The 19,364-nt window shown below is 38.9% G+C and overlaps 1 protein-coding gene across 1 annotated transcript in view; it reads right to left on the minus strand.

Moving 5' to 3' along the window:
• Nucleotides 1–6,367: 6,367 nt before the first annotated feature.
• The window catches only part of NDC80 (NDC80 kinetochore complex component), a 34,698-nt gene continuing 21,701 nt past the window's right edge, over nt 6,368–19,364 (minus strand). Inside the window, exons 13-17 of the mRNA XM_040264686.1 lie at nt 18,374–18,463; nt 10,664–10,756; nt 10,014–10,144; nt 9,203–9,305; nt 6,368–6,810 (exon numbers count right to left, since the gene is read on the minus strand). Of these exons, the coding sequence (XP_040120620.1) occupies nt 6,673–6,810; nt 9,203–9,305; nt 10,014–10,144; nt 10,664–10,756; nt 18,374–18,463 (555 nt within the window). The 3' untranslated portion in view covers nt 6,368–6,672. The remainder of the gene's footprint in view (nt 6,811–9,202; nt 9,306–10,013; nt 10,145–10,663; nt 10,757–18,373; nt 18,464–19,364) is intronic.

A 19,364-nucleotide genomic window follows, 5' to 3' on the forward strand; every position in this document is an offset into this window, starting at 1 on the left:
AAAGCTTCTAAAAGAGTACTACTGCAGGCAGGAATCCCTCAGAAGAAATGGAGTAGCCATCATGGTCAACAAAAGAGTCCGAAATGCAGTTCTTGGATGCAATCTCAAAAACGACAGAATGATCTCTGTTCGTCTCCAAGGCAAACCATTCAATATCACAGTTATCCAAGTCTATGCCCCAACCAGTAACGCTGAAGAAGCTGAAGTTGAATGGTTTTATGAAGATCTACAAGACCTTTTAGAACTAACACACAAAAAAGATGTCCTTTTCATTATAGGGGACTGGAATGCAAAAGTAGGAAGTCAAGAAACACCTGGAGTAACAGGCAAATTTGGCCTTGGAATGCGGAATGAAGCAGGGCAAATAATAGAGTTTTGCCAAGAAAATGCACTGGTCATAGCAAACATCCTCTTCCAACAACACAAAAGAAGACTCTACACATGGACATCACCAGATGGTCAACACCGAAATCAGATTGATTATATTCTTTGCAGCCAAAGATGGAGAAGCTCTATACAGTCAACAAAAACAAGACCGGGAGCGGACTGTGGCTCAGATCATGTACTCCTTATTATCAAATTCAGACTCAAATTGAAGAATGTAGGGAAAACCACTAGACCATTCAGGTATGACCTAAATCAAATCCCTTATGATTATACAGTGGAAGTGAGAAATAGATTTAAGGGCCTGGATCTGATAGATAGAATGCCTGATGAACTATGGATGGAGGTTCGTGACATTGTACAGGAGACAGGGATCAAGACCATCCCCATGGAAAAGAAATGCAAAAAAGCAAAATGGCTGTCTGGGGAGGCCTTACAAATAGCTGTGAAAAGAAGAGAGGTGAAAAGCAAAGGAGAAAAGGAAAGATATAAACATCTGAATGCAGAGTTCTAGAGAATAGCAAGAAGAGATAAGAAAGCCTTCTTCAGCGGTCAATGCAAAGAAATAGAGGAAAAGAACAGAATGGGAAAGACTAGAGATCTCTTCAAGAAAATTAGAGATACCAAGGGAACATTTCATGCAAAGATGGGCTCAATAAAGGACAGAAATGGTATGGACCTAACAGAAGCAGAAGATATTAAGAAGAGGTGGCAAGAATACACAGAACTGTACAAAAAAGATCTTCACAACCCAGATAATCACGATGGTGTGATCACTCATCTAGAGCCAGACATTCTGGAATGTGAAGTCAAGTGGGCCTTAGAAAGCATCACTACGAACAAAGCTAGTGGAGGTGATGGAATTCCAGTTGAGCTGTTTCAAATCCTGAAAGATGATGCTGTGAAATGCTGCACTCAATATGCCAGCACATTTGGAAAACTCAGCAGTGGCCACAGGACTGGAAAAGGTCAGTTTTCATTCTAATCCCAAAGAAAGGCAATGCCAAAGAAGGCTCAAACTACTGCACAGTTGCACTCATCTCACATGCTAGTAAAGTAATGCTCAAAATTCTCCAAGCCAGGCTTCAGCAATATGTGAACTGTGAACTTCCTGATGTTCAAGCTGGTTTCAGAAAAGGCAGAGGAACCAGAGATCAAATTGCCAACATCCGCTGGATCATGGAAAAAGCAAGAGAGTTCCAGAAAAACATCTATTTCTGCTTTATTGACTATGCCAAAGCCTTTGACTGTGTGGATCACAATAAACTGTGGAAAATTCTGAAAGAGATAGGAATACCAGACGACCTAACCTGCCTCTTGAGAAATCTGTATGCAGGTCAGGAAGTAACAGTTAGAACTGGACATGGAACAACAGACTGGTTCCAAATAGGAAAAGGAGTATGTCAAGGCTGTATATTGTCACCCTGCTTATTTAACTTCTATGCAGAGTACATCATGAGAAACACTAGGCTGGAAGAAACACAAGCTGGAATCAAGATTGCTGGGAGAAATATCAATAACCTCAGATATGCGGATGACACCACCCTTATGGCAGAAAGTGAAGAGGAACTAAAAAGCCTCTTGATGAAAGTGAAAGTGGAGAGTGAAAAAGTTGGCTTAAAGCTCAACATTCAGAAAACGAAGATCATGGCATCCGGTCCCATCACTTCATGGGAAAGAGATGGGGAAACAGTAGAAACAGTGTCAGACTTTATTTTTGGGGGGCTCCAAAATCACTGCAGATGGTGATTGCAGCCATGAGATTAAAAGACGCCTACTCCTTGGAAGAAAAGTTATGACCAACCTAGATAGTATATTCAAAAGCAGAGATGTTAGTTTGCTGACTAAGGTCCGTCTAGTCAAGGCTATGGTTTTTCTAGTGGTCATGTATGGATGTGAGAGTTGGACTGTGAAGAAAGCTGAGTGCCGAAGAATTGATGCTTTTGAACTGTGGTGTTGGAGAAGACTCTTGGGAGTCCCTTGGACTGCAAGGAGACCCAACCAGTCCATTCTAAAGGAGATCAGCCTTGTGATTTCTTTGGAAGGAATGATGCTAAAGCTGAAGCTCCAGTACTTTGGCCACCTCATGTGAAGAGTTGACTCACTGGAAAAGACTCTGATGCTGGGAGGGATTGGGGGCAGGAGGAGAAGGGGACAACAGAGGATGAGATGGCTGGATGGCATCACTGAGTCGATGGACGTTGAGTCTGAGTGAACTCCAGGAGTTGGTAATGGACAGGGAGGCCTGGCATGCTGCATGGGGTCGCAAAGAGTCGGACATGACTGACTGAACTGAACTGAAAAGAGTAGGTATTAAAAGTTCTCATCACACACAAAAAATTGTAACTACTTGCGGTGAAAGATGTTAACTAGACTCATTGTGATGGTCATTTTGCAATACATACAAATGTCGAATCGTTATGTTGCACACTTTAAACTATGTGCCACCTATATCTCAATTAAAACATCAATCTTTGGCAACACAGTAATGATTCATTCAGGACATACTGATGTTGAAACTAGTAAGTGAAAGCTTGATGACAAACATTATATTTATATAGCTCAATTCCAGGAGACAGTGAAGGACAGGGAAGTCTGGTGTGCTGCAGTCCATGAGGTTGCAGAGTCAGACATGACTGAACGACAACAGAAAGTACCCTTCCCCTCATTTTGTCTTTTTGCTGCACTACATGGCATGTGGGATCTCAGTTCCCAGACTAGGGATCGAAGTAACATCCTTTGCATTCAAAGTGCAGAGTCTTAACAACTAGACCACCAGGGAAGTTCCTCCTCCCCAATTCTTAATTACAGGGAAAGAGTAATCTTCCAGATACCATCCAAACCAAGTGATTAAAGTTAACATTCAGTTCAGTTCAGCTCAGTTGCTCAGTTGTGTCTGACTCGGACTCCATGCCAGGCTTCCCTGTCCATCACCAACTCCCAAAACTTGCTCAAACTCACGTCTATCAAGTTGGTGATGCCATCCAACTCAGGCCATCTCATCCTCTGTCGTCCCTTTCTCCTTCTACCTTCAATGTTTTCCAGCATCAGGGTCTTTTCCAATGAGTCAGTTCTTTGCATCAGGTGGCCAAAGTACTGGGGCTTCAGCTTCAGCATCAGTCCTTTCAATGAATATTCAGGACTGATTTCCTTTAGGATGGACTGGCTGGATCTCCTTGGAGTTCAAGGGACTCTCAAGAGTCTTCTCCAACACCACAGTTCAAAAGCATCAATTCTTCAGCATTCAGCTTTGTTTATGGTCCAGCTTTCACATCCATACGTGACTACTGGAAAAACCATAGCTTTGACTAGACGGACCTTTGTTAGCAAAGTAATGGCTCTGCTTTTTAATATGCTGTCTAGGTTGGTCATAACTTTCCTTCCAAGGAGTAAGCATCTTTTAATTTCATGGCTGCAATCACCATCTGCTGTGATTTTGGAGCCCCCCAAAATAAAGTCTGACACTGTTTCCACTGTTTCCCCATCTATTTCCCAGGAAGTGATGGGACCAGATGCCATGATCTTCGTTTTCTGAATGTTGAGCTTTAAGCCAACTTTTTCACTCTCCTCTTTCACTTTCATCAAGAGGGAACTGCAAATTAGTATCATAATACATAGGACCACATACCCTCAGGATGACTAAATTAAAACCATACAACTCTAAGGACATAAGCAGCTCATACACTGCAGGGAGGGACCATGTTCGGAAACCTTTTCTAAGTTTCACAAAAGTTAAATATGCACCTGCTACATATGAACTAGCCATTCTACCCCTATGTGTTTACCTAAGGGAAATGAAAGGATATGCCCATACAAACATCTGTACAGGAAAGCTCGTAATAACTTTATTTATAAAATAGCCCAAACTAAAAACAATCCAAATGTCCATCAACAGGTAAATGAATAAACAAACTCAATATATACATACAATGGAACACTATTCATCAATGAAAAGGTATGAACTATTGCAACATGGACCTCACAGCTTTATGAAAGAAACAAAAATGTACATACCATATGATTCTATTTATAGAAAATGCAAACTAAAGTAACAGAAAGCAGATCAGTGATTGCCTGGGGATGGGTGTCAGGCAGGTGTCAGGTAGGGGCAAGATGAAGGACTGCAAAGGGCCACAAGGAAATTTTAGCAGTGATGGATATATTCATTAGTTTGTGAGGATGATTTTATGGAAGGATATATATATATACACACACACATATATATATGCCAGAACTTAAGAAAAGTTTTAATACGTAAGTCTGTGTCAATACACTGCAAAAAGTGCCTATTCTGATTTAGTAGGTTTGGGGTGGGGCCAACAGTCTGCATTTTTAACGAGCTCCCCAGTGATGCTGATGCTGTTTCCATACAATGTTCTGAGTGGCACAGCCCTGAGTATGTATTTTGTCATATATATATACCATCCGAGTACACAGTAGATTCATATGGTTGGTACCACACTGGTTAGACAGAACGTTTCCATCATTGAATAAAGTTCTATTAGATGTCAGTCAAGATTTTTGAATACATTGGTAACCATTAATCTTGCCATACCTATTATCTCCCAGTGATGACTTGTCTTTGATTGGACACTCCAGGCTGAATGCCTCTCCCTGCCCTTCCTAAAAGACATTCCATTCTGTATATATGTGTGTTTAGTTGCTAAATGGTGTTCAACTGTTTACAACCCCATGGACTATGGCGCACCAGGCTCTGTTCATGGGATTTCCCAGGCAATGATACTGGAGAGGGTTGCCATTTCCTCCTCTGGGGGATCTTCCTGACCCAGGAATTGAACTTGTCTCCTGGATTGCAGGCAGATTCTTTATCTGCTGAGCCTCATTCTGTTTACTGCTTATGTTTCATTTTATCATGCTTTTCATTCTGATTTGCATTGGAGTTGGAATAAAAGGAATAGAAAGTTCAACTGGAGGTGGATGCCAGTTCAAGGAGATTCCCAACAATTTAGACCTGTTGAAGAAGCTTCTTTAAAAAAAATTTATTTTGGGTTTTCACTTCACTGCAGTGGGTGGGTTCTTAGTTGCAGTGTGAGCGCTTTATCTAGCTGCAATGTGGAGTCTTCTCTTGTGGAGCACGGGCTCCAGAGCTCTTGGGTGTCAGTAGTTGTGGCACTGGGTTAGTTGCCCCACAGTATGTGGCATCTTAGATTCTCAACCAGGGATTGAACCCACATGCCCTGCACTATAAATTGGATTCTTAACCACTGGACCACTAGGGAAGTTCCTAAAACCTCACTTTCCAGCGTGACCCCCTCCCCATCCAAAACATTCATGTTTCCGGGCTCCTGTGGTCAGGATTGAGCGCAGATTCAGGAAGCTGAGGGGGGCTTCTGCCACTAAGAGGCACAGTCTGAGGAAAATCAGAACTTCTCTAGGAATAAATTTTCATCTCTAAAACCAGAGGGGTTGAACAAGATTATTTCTTCTGATTCTCACATTCCACATCCTTTGGCTTTGAAAAATTCAGAGTAAAGATAGTATGGATACAGAAAGAAATTTAGTTTCTCAGCTCTGGATAAAGAGTGGGTCTGACCATGTGTCCAGATTGATTAGGAAAGGTTTTCAGTCGGTCGGTCAGCGCCAACCTGTGTAGTTTACCCCAGGGGCTGGCAAACTTTCTGTAAAGGGGTGGATAGTACATTTTTGGCTTTTCAGGCCATCTGCTCTGTCACGCACAATAAATTCTGCTCTTTTTTCTTTTTGGCTACACTGTGTGGCATATAGGAGCCTAGTTCCCCAACCAGGGATTGAACCTGTGCCCCCTGCATTGGAAGCACAGAGTCCCAACTACTGGAGCACCAGGGAAATCCCTACACTTTTGTAGGGGAAAGCAGTCATCATCAATGAATGGGGGTGATTAGATTTGGCCCAATTAGTTTGCTGACTCCTGGTTTAATTATACTTTGAAATTGTTATACTCAAAATACTTATTTTTCTAATCATGTTAAGTTAGGCAGAGAAATCAGGGGAAAAACACTGCATTGGGGCAATTTATTAACTCCAGGTACATAATACAACTGGTCTTTCAGATCTAAATATAACAATACAACAAGTCACCATAATTTCAGGTTCTACATAGATTTAGAAAAGATATAAATGACTAGATTTAGCAAAGATATAAAAATATTTCACAGGCTTGGGAAGATGTGGTCATAAGACTTCATTGTAAGGAGCGATATAGGATATGCTAAAGATTTTTCAGACCTACAAAGGACACTTCAAAATTTACACTGTTAATAAAGTTCTTGCTTAATCAACCCTTTATCTTCATTCATCAAGAGCCTGAATTAGAGCAGCTTTCTTCTTGTACTTGTCTCCAATCTCTCTGATGTTTTCCAAGAGATCTTCAGATGTGTATTCTTTACACTCTCTATCATTTTTAGCAATCTGCTCGTCAAGGTGTTTCTAATGGAAACAATTAGCAATTGTTAATGTAAAAACATCAGTTTCTTTTAAAGTGTTTAATTGTGAAATCTATAAGTAAGAGCACAACATTTGTAATAAGAATAAACAGAATACTCTCGCATCTACCTGGTCAGTCCCTCCTGTGCTTCTTTTGTATAGCTATAGCTTATTCATGTACTGCTATATAATATTCTATTGAATGAATATACCAACATTTACGTATCCATTTTACTGTTAATGAATTTTTGTTTGTTCCCAGGTGTGAAAGGGTGAAGAGACTCCTAAAAGCTGTCCATGCTCTAATCACCAGAACCTATGAATGCTATGTAACATGGTCAAAGGAACTTTGAAGATGTGAACAAGTTAAGGATTTTGAGAAAAGGAGATAATTCTGCACGATCCTGGTGGGGCCAGCGTAATTGTAAGGGTCTTTGTGAGAAGGAATCAGCTTGTGTGGGATTCAAAGAAGGAAGGCATAAGGACAAAGAGAGGTTAGAGAGGACAGATGATGCTGGGTTACTGGCTTTGAAGATGGAGGAAGAGACCACAACTCAAGGACTACTTGTGACTTCTAAAAAGACTTCCGACCTCCAGAAATGTAACCACTCAAATCATTTTCTGGTCTGTATTTCAGACGAACAATAACTCTTGAACAAGGAACCATGAAAGGTTACGGAGACATTGAGTGGTGGAACTAGGAAGATGTGGGTAGAACCCAGGTTTTCTGACGCAGTATTGCAGAGTGCTTTTCTTAGTTTTTACCACTAAGCAGAGAAGAGCACTGGCCAGCAAGTGAGCAGAAGTTCAATGTCATTCAGGAGAGAAGAAAGGAGAGAAGATCATATGCTCTGTTGTCTACCAAATGAAAACCTTTTAATGTGATATTATGAGCTCCCCCCCCAACTTTATCTCCTAGTGCATTTCTAAGGACCTTTAGATTTAGCAATTTATTTTAGTTTGTGGGCTCTGCACAGCAGGTTACAGGGATAGTTTTATTGTTAAACCTTCAAGCTACTTGAAAGGTGGAGATAAGGTAAATTTCATGTTTCCAAAATACTTTATTCTGTGCTTAGAAGTTAGAAGTTAAGTTGCTCAGTCGTGTCCGACTCTTTGCAACCCCATGGACTGTAGCCCACCAGGCTCCTCTGTCCATGGGATTCTCCAGGCAAGAATCCTGGAGTGGGTTGCCATTTCCTTCTCCAGGGGATCTTCCCGACCCAGGGATCGAACTCAGGTCTCCCGCATTAGAGGCAGACGCTTTAGCCTCTGAGCCACCAGGGAAGCTATGAAATTAACACGAAGGAATGTTAAAAAGAAACATCAGGCTCAAAATGGAATCATTTTAGCTAAGCCTACATCACTAAGTGGGACTTAATACTCAGTCTAACTGCAGTTTCAACCTTCCCCAGCAATGTCATCCTAACTGGTCCTTCTGGAATTTCCTGGTTAGCACCAGTGAGGTCATCTGCCTAATAGAACCTCTGTCCCACAAAGGGAGGTGACCTTGCCACCTTACCTGAATAACCCTGTTTAAATTTATGACTTCTTTGTCCCACCCCCTCTGACTTTTAAAACCTTGTCTTTTCTGGAGCTCCCTTCTATCTGCCACATGGGATGCTGCCCAAAACATGAATCACTGAATAAAGCCAATTTGATCTTCAGACTGACTCAGCTGACTCTTGCTTTGTAACAGGAAAAATATTTGTCATTAAAACATGCTTTCATCTTAATAAAATCTTGTATGTACTAATATGTTTTTGGTGTGTAGAATATGGCCTGCCACATCATTATATACTGTTGGATGTAATAAAATATCATTGTATATTGCTTATGCAAATAAGTCAGATTACTTATTTTTTATTAAGGGCTATGCTATTTTTTGTATTTATAACTCAATGAAAACAAACATGCCTTAAGGAACAAGAAGAGTATCTTAATCAAGTGACAAAGTTGCACAACCTTCACCACAATCTTTGTGCCCATCTGCCCTTATTCCCACCCCAGCCCCTGGCAACATGAATCTACTTTCAGCCTCTGCGGATCTGCCTTTCCTGGACGTTTTCTATTAGTGAGTCATAAATATGTGCACTTTTGCATCTTTCACCGAGTACCATGGTTTTGACATTCATTCACGTTGTAGCATGCATCAGTGCTTCTCTCATCGATGAATCACACACCAATATATGGGTATGTCATTCATTAGTTAAAAACCTATGTAGAACAGATTACTACAAAATACACACTGCTATGTAGGACTCTTCTGATAAATTTTTACTAGATCATATTTTCCAGAGAAATAAAAATTATCATTTAATTTCTACAGAAGCAAAAGAAATACATCAGAGTTTGAAAAAGCTTTCTTAGATTGTAGGAAAGACCTTCACACACTTACCTCCACAGACCCGACATGTATAGCAACCATCTCTAAAAGACGCTGCAAGTTATTTCCCACTTTCCGTCTCTCTTCAGTTGTGGTCTGCACGACTAGTTGGTATCTGTAGGACAGAGACTCTGTGGTTGTCTATGTTCTGCTTGCTCTTTGTCTAATTCACAGAGGTCCAGTTTGCAATCAAACAGAAATAAAAACATTTCCAAAGATCTCATGCAAACAACAGCACCAAACAGCACCAAACCTTCATGCTTTAACAGATAAAACTTGGGAACATACTGTTTACCTGAATCTCCAAAAGGATTACAAATATAAATGCTTTCAGGGACAAGACACTAAATATAGATGGAGTGGAGGTCGGAATTGGGAGTCCTACTTTTAGGCATTCGGAGTCAAACTATAAACAAAAACTATATGCCCCCAACACCTTCACCTGACTTTTCTATCCCTAGGCTACAAGTAAGGAAACAGAGAGAGTAATTTAAAGGACTGTCTTTCCAGACTGAAAGATTTTTTTTTTTTTAGTGTTTTGAGTGTATTTGAATATAAATTAACATAGAGCCTATGGATTGTAACTATTCAGTTCTCTTCTGACTGGAAGGGTAACAGGGGACAACAGCTGTCACGGGAGAAGAATGTACCATCCAGGGAAGTATCTGAAGCTGCTCGGCTTCATTCGGTTCTACTCACCCTCCTCCTCCCTAGACCAGCTCTATAATGTAAAGCCAAGCAAATAAACCAGGTCTAGTTTTATAAAAATGTTAAATAATTAAACAGAAAATACACATCACAGATCTTGGCGAGATGAACTTACTCCCGCTGAATAGCGTCTAACTCATTCATAGCCTCACTGAGGCCCTCATTAACTGCGCTCTCCAGCAGGTGCTTGTGTTTCTCCAAGGACTCCAGCTCATTGGCACATTTTTTGTCCTCTTCCTCAGCTTCCTATCAGGATAAAGTCACAGTTATGTTTTTTCAATATTCACATTCTATATACTCCAGGGGGATGAAAAAAAAACACATTTATGTCAAGCATTCAAAAAATCAGGTTGCATCATCATTGTATTCACAGGACTGTTTACTGCTTTACACGTGGTAAGACTTTAAAGGGTCTTTTGGAAATTTTATACTATAAACATAAATGTGACCTTTCGAACAGGCCTATACTGCATTCATTTAGCAGTAATTTCAAGCCTGTATATAGGAAATATACCGAATCACAAATGTGAATATGTAAATGTAAAAGTAGTAGTGGAATATTAAACATGGTCTATGGTAAAATAGCAGAATTCCAGAAAAAAGTTCTTTAGAAAAAAAATAACTCCTTACAATAAACTTTGAAAAAGAAGACTACTGTAGACAAGATATAAGATATAGCTCAAAGATTTAAGCTTGATGTTGGAACAGGTGCCTAGTCTATCAACATGGCTTTGGAGAACCTAAACAAATGGGCAAAACTCTTACCTTCACTTTTTGTTGGTAAAGATCATCCAGCTTTTGAACTTCTTCTTTCAGAGTTCGTACACCTCTTCTGCTTTCTGTGATCATCGTACTTAACTTGAGGAATAAAACTTTGGTTGAGAAATCATAACTATACATCAAAAATTTTTTAATAAGTTATAAAACTTTTGTATTATCAATCAACAACCATTTTGTTTCTTCTAGTTCTTGTGGACTTTTACCTTTCATCTCATACAAATTTAATATTTTTCCAAGAAAAGTTAATTTCAAGAAGGCATTTTAAAATATATATATATAATATTTAAATGCAGAATGGTATAGCAGGGCATTAGTTAGGAATAAAAATATTTGGCTTCTCAGTAAAATAAAGATACCAATATCTGTTTTTCTATTTTTCTGTAGCTGTGAGAGTCCTTAAATATAAATTGTTTTGCTCTCTAGGTTTTTTTCTTTCATTTAATGGATAGGTTTTATTTTTTATTTATTTTAAAAATTGGAACAGAATTTGCTTTACAATGTTGTCAGTGTCTGCTGTACAACATGAATCAGCTGTATGTATACATGTATCATTTCCCTCCTACGCCATCCCACCCCTTTAGGCCATCACAGAGCACCAAGCTGAGTTCCCTGTGCTATACAGCAGCTTCCTACTATCTATTTTACACACGGTAGTGTATTTCTGTCAATGATACTCTCTCAATTCGTCCCACCCACTCCTTCCCTTGCCGTTTTGAAGTCTTAACTTTATTTAGATTTTTATCTACTTTAGTTATGTGGCTTTCATTTGTGTGTTCACTTTCTGGGATGTTAAAGAGAACTACTCACACTGATTTTATTTGATAATATTTGCTAATTGGTTATAGTCAATGCATTGTTCCAAAGAGTAATCAAGTTAACATTTAATCTTGTTCAAGTTTGAGCTTTAAGATCTGCTGAAACCAAAACGGGGAAGAAAAAAAGTGTTTCTTAAAAAAAAAAAAAAGTGTTTCTTTCATTTCCTGTTGACAAGAGCTGATACCAGTTGATACTGGTAATACAGAATGTTTTTCAGCTAGATCAAGAGGATAGTATTTGCAACAGGAAACAAAGTAGTTGATGTCTTTCTTTAAAAGGATTATTCTACACATACATAAATTTAAAACAAAACATACGATTTGGGAAAAATTTAGTGAAGCTATTGTTATTTGGTAAAAGGTAGGATAGTAAAATGACTAAACTTATTTAAGAAGCTTGCAGTATAGTACTTTGTTTTCTTGCACACAGTACTTCTCATTCAGTCATCCAAAGTCCCTTAAAAGGGACATTCCTTTCCTATTCATGAGAGTGAAAAGTAGGCTGGAAAGAATGCAGTTTACTCAGGATCATTTAACTAGCATATGCCCAGAACTCAAAATGAACTCCAAGGACTTTTTCTATATCACTTGCCTTTCACATTTTAAAGACCAGTTACTGAAGCTATAAACTGCTTCCAATCTAAAGATGCTACTTCTGAAGCATACAAACTGTTTCAATAAATTCACTTGCAGTAAGACCAAAATTGATACTCTAATAACCAAAACTTCTACTAGGCCCTCATGGTTGGTCAAATGTGTTTACTTTTAACTGAGTAGCACTTCTTGCCATGTCAGTTTTACCAATTAATTAGACATTTCCTCCCCCCCCTTTTGATTACGAGTACACATTCCACTGCAGTAAACAGGAGAGGAATTAAAAATAAGTCGCCAATAATTCTGCAACTCCTAAGAACTATTAATATTTGACTTCCTCCCTCCCTCCCTTCTTTCTTAGCTCTCAAGTCACTTATAAACAAAGAAATCATCAATCAGATGATTTTTTTCCTTCTATAATTGATAGAAGCCACCAGACTGGAATTCCGTCACTTCCTGCGTCCAACCAACCAACCAACACGAGACCTTTCCTTGTTCCTTCCAGTTAGTTTAAGGATGCAGGGCACACATTTTCTTCATGAACAGAAGTAACCTCTTCAGCTCTTTTCTGGATCTCATGCCTTTGTATTTCTTCATACCACAAATCCATCAAGGTTTTTTGTTCCTGCTTTTTTAAACTTCACCCTTTTCCCGTTGAACTCTCCCCCTCATCTTCAAAACCAAACAACCCTCTCCCATAAAAACAAAACAAAAAAACCACACACCAAAACCAAAAACCTTTCCCACACACCACTTTTCAGCCACAGTTTCACCACCTTTCCTTGGATTCAAACGTCTGCAATAGATTTGTAGCAGCCCATGAAGAATAACCTATTCAGATTATAGTATCTTCCTTTTCACCATTTACACTCCACAGTAACATGCTTTCTGGCTCCTCTGGTTCATGTTGCTTTTGCAAATGTCAGGAGGAACATCTTTATGATTAAAGCCAATGTGTGCTTTTCAGACTTAATCTGAGTAAGATCTGTGATTACTGACCACTCCCTATTGAAACTTTCTTCCTTGGTCTCTAAGATCATGGAAACTCCCGGTTTCCTCTTTAAGTCTTGGTGGGGGTGGGGATCCTTCTAATTCAATAGATTTCTCTTTCTCTGCTTGTACTTTGGATGTTCTCCTAGTAGTCTCTTTGGCTTTATTCTCATCTGCTCACTTGGGAGAGCTCTTGCTCATTCTCATACCTGGGGAACCTCCTGGCTGTTAATTACATGCAAGCTAAAAACATCTACCTGTATCTATATTATTTCCAAACTCCAACTGCCTACTGGACATTCTCTACTTTGATGTCCCAGAGACTTGCAACAGCATATCCCAGCCTGAAATTCTGTTCTACAACCTTCTTCATATTTTTCATCAAGGTTATAGAATATCGTCACTGACAAAGAATCTCTTTTTGACCAAACTACTCAGGATCTTCTGAACTCTTCTCAATTAGGTTGACCCTTGGGCTTTCATGTTTGTCATTGTGTTATCCAATTTTAAGCAAGAATCCTGCCCAAGTCACTTAAACCAGAATCTCCCATCCTGAATCTCTGATCAGATTCCTCATCCCCTGCCATGCTCCAGGTGATGACTCGTCACCTTGGCCGGCCTTCAGAAAGAAACCTATTAGGATGGTGCTTAGACAGAATACCCCAACTCTGATATTGCCAACTGCTGATCTCCACCCTGCCCCTTGGCTATAAATTCCCATTTTCTCTGTTGCATTTGGGATGAGCCCTGTTCACCTACTACAAAACTCCACTGTAATAGCCCCTCTTGAATACAGTCTAACTTACTACTGCTAACAAGTGTCTTAAATAACTTTTCTTTAATATTGTATACCAAAGTTGGACTCCTGGACATTCTTAATCTCGCTCTCTTCCTTAACCTTCACATCCAAGTGGATGACTAAATAATGTTGCTTGAATCTTTTTTTTTTTGGCAGTGCTGCAGAGCTTGCAGGATTTTTAGCTTCCTGACCAGAGATGGAACCTAGGTCCTCACCAGTGAGAGCTTAGAGTCCTAACCACTGGATCACCAGGGAATTCCGTTTTAACTTTTAAATCTCTGTTCGCCATCCTCACTGCAATAGCGTTGGTTTGCCTCCTAACCATTTACGGCTCAGGATACTGTTAGGTCTCTTAATTGTATGTCTCCAGTCACATGTACCTCCTGAAGTATTCTTCAGAATGTCAACACTGTAAGCTTACTAAGATACACAGGTTTTAAAATACCTTCAGTGGTACCTGCTGCCTACAGAATAAAAATTCTACCAGTAAGTAAGAACAAGTCAGTCTATTCAGAATTAGGTTTTTGTTTTTCCAGGCTTCTTCCCTATCCTACTTATATTCAAGGTAATTCTTTAACACGTCATGGTCTTTGGTGTCTTGGCCTTCAGAGGCAGGTATGTTTGTCTGTGTTTGTATCCTTTTGTGTATTCACTGGCCAACTCCTACTTGTTATTCACAACTCAGCTCATCTACCACCTCCTTCAGAAAGAACTTATGCTTATCTTAGGTAGGTGTATTGAGAATCCACAACATGCTGTATTTATACTCCAAAAATCTTATGAATTTGTTAAAATTGTTTTCATGCCCACCTTTCCAAACAAATAAGAATTTGCAAAGAAAGACATTATATCACCAAAACCGATTATAGTACAGGCATATATAGCAGACTCTTAAAAAAATACTTGCTAAATAAATTTTAATTGCTATTATTTAAACTTTATACTTATATCCATAAGTGTGATTGGTTTTTCTTCTTTTGTGGTATCTTTGTGGTATAAGGGTTAAACTAGTCTTATAAGCAAAATTTCTTAAAGATAGATTTTTGTATTATTTCATAATTTAAATTTCCTCCATATTTATAGGGTATCCATTTCTCATTTTTTCTTGAGTGGTTTTGGGAATTATTTTAAAGTACTTATCAGATTGATTAGTTTTGCTATTCTGTTTAACCTTTACTATTTCAAACTGCTATTTTATCTTATGCCATCTTAACTTGGTTAAATTACTTGTCAAATCAAAAAATAGTTTTAGTACCCTAATGTTCATTGCAGCACTGTTTACAATAGCCAAGACATGGAAGTAAACTAAATGTCCATAGACACAGGAATGGATTAAGAAAATGTAGCGTGTGTATGTGCATACACACACGTATGTATATGTATGTACACACGTGTACACATACATGTATATGTATACACAACACACACATACACACATATATACATGTACACACATACACTATACATATATGTATATGTATGTATGTGTATATATATATATACACACACACACACACCATGGATATTACTCAGCCATTAAAGAGAATGAAATAATGCCATCTGCAGCAGCAAGGATGGACCTACAGACTGTCATACTGAGTGAAGTCAGACAGAAGGAGAAATATTGTATGACATCTCTTAAATGTGGAATCTGAAAAGAAATGATACAAATGAACTTACAAAACAGAAACAGACTCACAAACTTAGAAATGAACTTAAGGTTGCTGAGGGGAAGGATGGAGGGAAGGGATAGTTAGGAAGTTTGGGATGGGCATGTATACACTGTCATACTTAAAACAGAAACCGACAAGGACCTACTGCATAGCACAGGGAACTCAATGCTATGTGGCAGACTGGATGGGAGGGGAGTTTTGGGGGAGAATGGATACATGTATATGTATGGCTGAGTTCCTTTGCTGTTCACCTGAAACTATCACATTGTTAACCAGCTATAAAAGTTAAAAAGAGTTTCAGTTTTTAGTCTCTGAAGCATACGACATCACTGATCACTCCCTTATTTTCTAGTTTTATTGAGATATAATTGACATATAATGTTGCATGGGTTTACATGGGTAGACCTATGGCTGTTTCATGTCAATGTTTGGTAGAAACCAAGGCAATACTATAAAGCAATTATCCTTCAATTAAAAAAAAAACATTGCATGGGTTTAAGATGTACAGCAAGATGATTTATGTATATATTGTCAACTCTTTGGTCCATGAAATTCTCCAGGCAAGAATACTGGAGTGGGTTCCCTTCTCCAGGGGATCTTCCTGACCCAGGGCTTGAACCTGGATCTTCTGCACTGCAGGCAGATTCTTTGCTGTCTGAGCCACCACGGGAGCCCCTTCTCACATCCGTCTCATATACTGTGAACTCTTTACCACAGTAAGTTTAGTTAGGGTCACTCTTTCTTCTTTACTTGGCTTTTACAGTGTATCCTCCATCTTCCGATTATTCTCCAACTATTCTCTCTACTTCCTTCCTTTGCCAATCTTTTGCCACTTTCTTCTACACATTCTAAGAAATGTCACCCACATCCCTGGCTTCAGACCCAGTATCCCTTTTATGTTTTCAATCTATTGCTTCAGCTTCCTTTTGGTTGTCTCTCATGGAAGGCAAGCTCAACACCTCCTGCACTGCACTGGCCACTCCCAGCCTCATTTTCTTTCTAATCTATGTTGCCCACCCCAGAAAAACGGAAGTTACTGCTGCTCCTCCTTTCTCTCCTAGCATTCATTCAGCCACAAAATGCTTGGGTCCTACCTCCTTAACATTTCTTCAACCTGTCCCCTTTCTTTGTTTCCTCCCTTCATTTCCATAATTTCCTACTTGAGTACTACAGCTTAACCTCTTAATTTCAGTTGCCTTCCCTCTCAGCCACTTTATTCTATGACCAAAGGAATCTTGCAGGAACAAAAAAAAAAGGCAAGTCTGATTAGCATAATAGCATGTGTTAGTCTTCTCCAAATGGGACTTTATATTTCATATAAGCTTTGGTTATATTAATCTTTGGGACACTGACATGGTACCTAAACTACAGTAGGCATTTCATAATTGCCTTCCTACCCTGCCTAAAGCCTTTAAAAAGTTTCAAGTAGTCTGAAACAGATTTCAGTCAAGAGGCTCCTATTGTTTGAAATTCATACTTTTTTGAGTCTTCAGGTTTACTGCCCACTCCATCCAGAGAGAAACTGTACTGAAGGGGGCTAACACTTCACCTCAAATAACCATCACCACTGGGGCAGCAGTCCTAATTCTTATCTTTTCCCCACACTTTCATAGTCACAAAACCCATACATTTGTAGAAACCCTAAATTATAATAACAATAGTATCATGAAACTCTTCACTTATCTAACAACTTTTTCTAGGTGTGGGAGGTGTGAAAAACTCTTTCTAATACAAAGTAAGTATTGATGAAAATTTGTTAACATAAAAAAAGTGCGTTACTTTCAAAGTTATTTGTGAAATGCATAGATTTTATTTTCAGATGAGAAAAAATTAACAAGCTTCTATTCTCAGAAAAGATAGGATTTCTTTTATATCTTAAAATCTGTTAGCCAGAACACATAGTTCTCAAAGAGTTGAATTAGCTAGGGGGTTGCTTTAATTGTTTGGTATTATATAAACAAATGGGCTTCCTTGGTGACTCAGACGGTAAAGAATCCGCCTGCAATGTGGGAGACCTGGGTTTGATCCCTGGGTTGGGAAGATACCCTGGTGGAGGGCAAGGCAACTCACTCCAGTATTCTTGCCTGGAGAATCCCCTTGGGCAGAGGAGTCTGGCGGGCTACAGTCCACAGTGTTTAAAAGAGCAACTAGGTACTAACCATGTAAATAATACCTTTTGTTTGTATTTGAAGAGTTTTTAACTTTTCTTAGTCAACTATAACAAATGGGATTCTCCAGGCAAGAGTACTGGAGTGGGTTGCCATTTCCTTCTCCAGGGAATAACAAAGTTTACCCCACCCTAAAGGTTACTGAATACAATAGTCTTCTTTCTGAGCTATATTCGTGATTGTATGTTTCAAGTATCTCAGAAGCGGGAATTTTCTGAACCTACTTTCAGAAACAGAATTTTATAGGCATTTAACTTGAATCTCCCTGAATTCCATGGTCCTGAATGAAGAATCTGGTAAAGGGAAGTCTCTTATCTATCATAGCTAGTTAGCTTCTAACTGCAAATGATATATACTCACTTCTAAGGTAGTCATCTCAATTTCCTTTTACTATAAAAAAGAATATTACTAAATCACCTCAAGTTATAGGAGGTGATCTGCCATTAGAACAAAAGGGAGATTTACTCAGTTTCATATCACTTCATCATTAATGATATGTGAAGCTTAGAATGTTTAAGTTACTTAAAAAGTTACTTCAAGTGTTTCTAGGTCAAGGGTATACCTCTCATTTTTCGTATTTTATTAAAAATCCATTCCTCACCAATTGGAAACCACAAAACATTATGTTTGTTTATAACAACTGTTTCATTACTTACTTGTTCTAAAGTATCCTCTAAACCCATCTTTTTATTTAGAGCTTTATTAATTTCTTCTTCAGTTTGGTTCAAGAGTTCCTTGAGTGGCGCCTATAAAACACATAGGAAGGCCGGTTACATATAATTTCAAAAAGTTCTCTCATGAGGAATCTTTTGGAGAAAAGAAGTGAAGCCACGGTGTTTTAAATCTAAGTTACTACACCATCAATAAGAAAATAAAACTAATTGTACTGGAATTTCCGTAACTATAGACTGTAACTTGCTTTTGGTTTTTAATACTTGCAAAATTCTAGATTGCCTTCTCTATTCTGGAAATTCACTGCTATTGCTTAAACATTCTTTAAGTACATGTAGTTTAATGTTATCTTTCTTGAAAACAAATTATATGTAGGTTTTATTTTTATGCTCTGTTCTGTAGATGCATCGTTTTCCCCTTAATCCTTTCCAATTCTTTAGCCTTATAATTTTATTTCATTTTTTTTGCTCCTCATTCTAACTCTGTTGTAATAGCAGAAGACTTGAAACATGACGGCTGTCCACCAACAAGGACTGGATGTAGAAGCTGCGCAAAGTAGGACTGAGGCTGCAGAAGGAACGAGGAAGATCTGGACCCTGTCAGGGAGAGGGCAATTTCCCTGTCTACTTTTCCTGAGTTCCTGTGGCAGGACTTAACAGAAGAGTGAGAGAAAAGGGGCTCTGACCACTTTCCCTTCCATCGGCTTTTTCAGTCTGAGGTCTAGGAGGCTGACAAGGTAAGAAAGCTTAGCTTACGCCTGCCTTTGTCAGATGTCCCAGGACTTCTCAGTGGCCACGGTTTTCCAGCTGGTGATTGTTCAAGTTGGCTTGCCAAAACTGGGAGGCAGGAGGGAAGCGTTCTCTCACCCACAACTCTTTTAAAGTACACAACTCCATGGCATTTAGTACATTCACAAGGTACTCTCATTCTGTAACAATTTCATCGCTCCAAAAGAAAACTCTACATGTTTTCAAA

Source organism: Oryx dammah, unplaced genomic scaffold (assembly GCF_014754425.2).
Source record: "Oryx dammah isolate SB20612 unplaced genomic scaffold, SCBI_Odam_1.1 HiC_scaffold_22, whole genome shotgun sequence".
NCBI lineage: Eukaryota > Metazoa > Chordata > Mammalia > Artiodactyla > Bovidae > Oryx > Oryx dammah.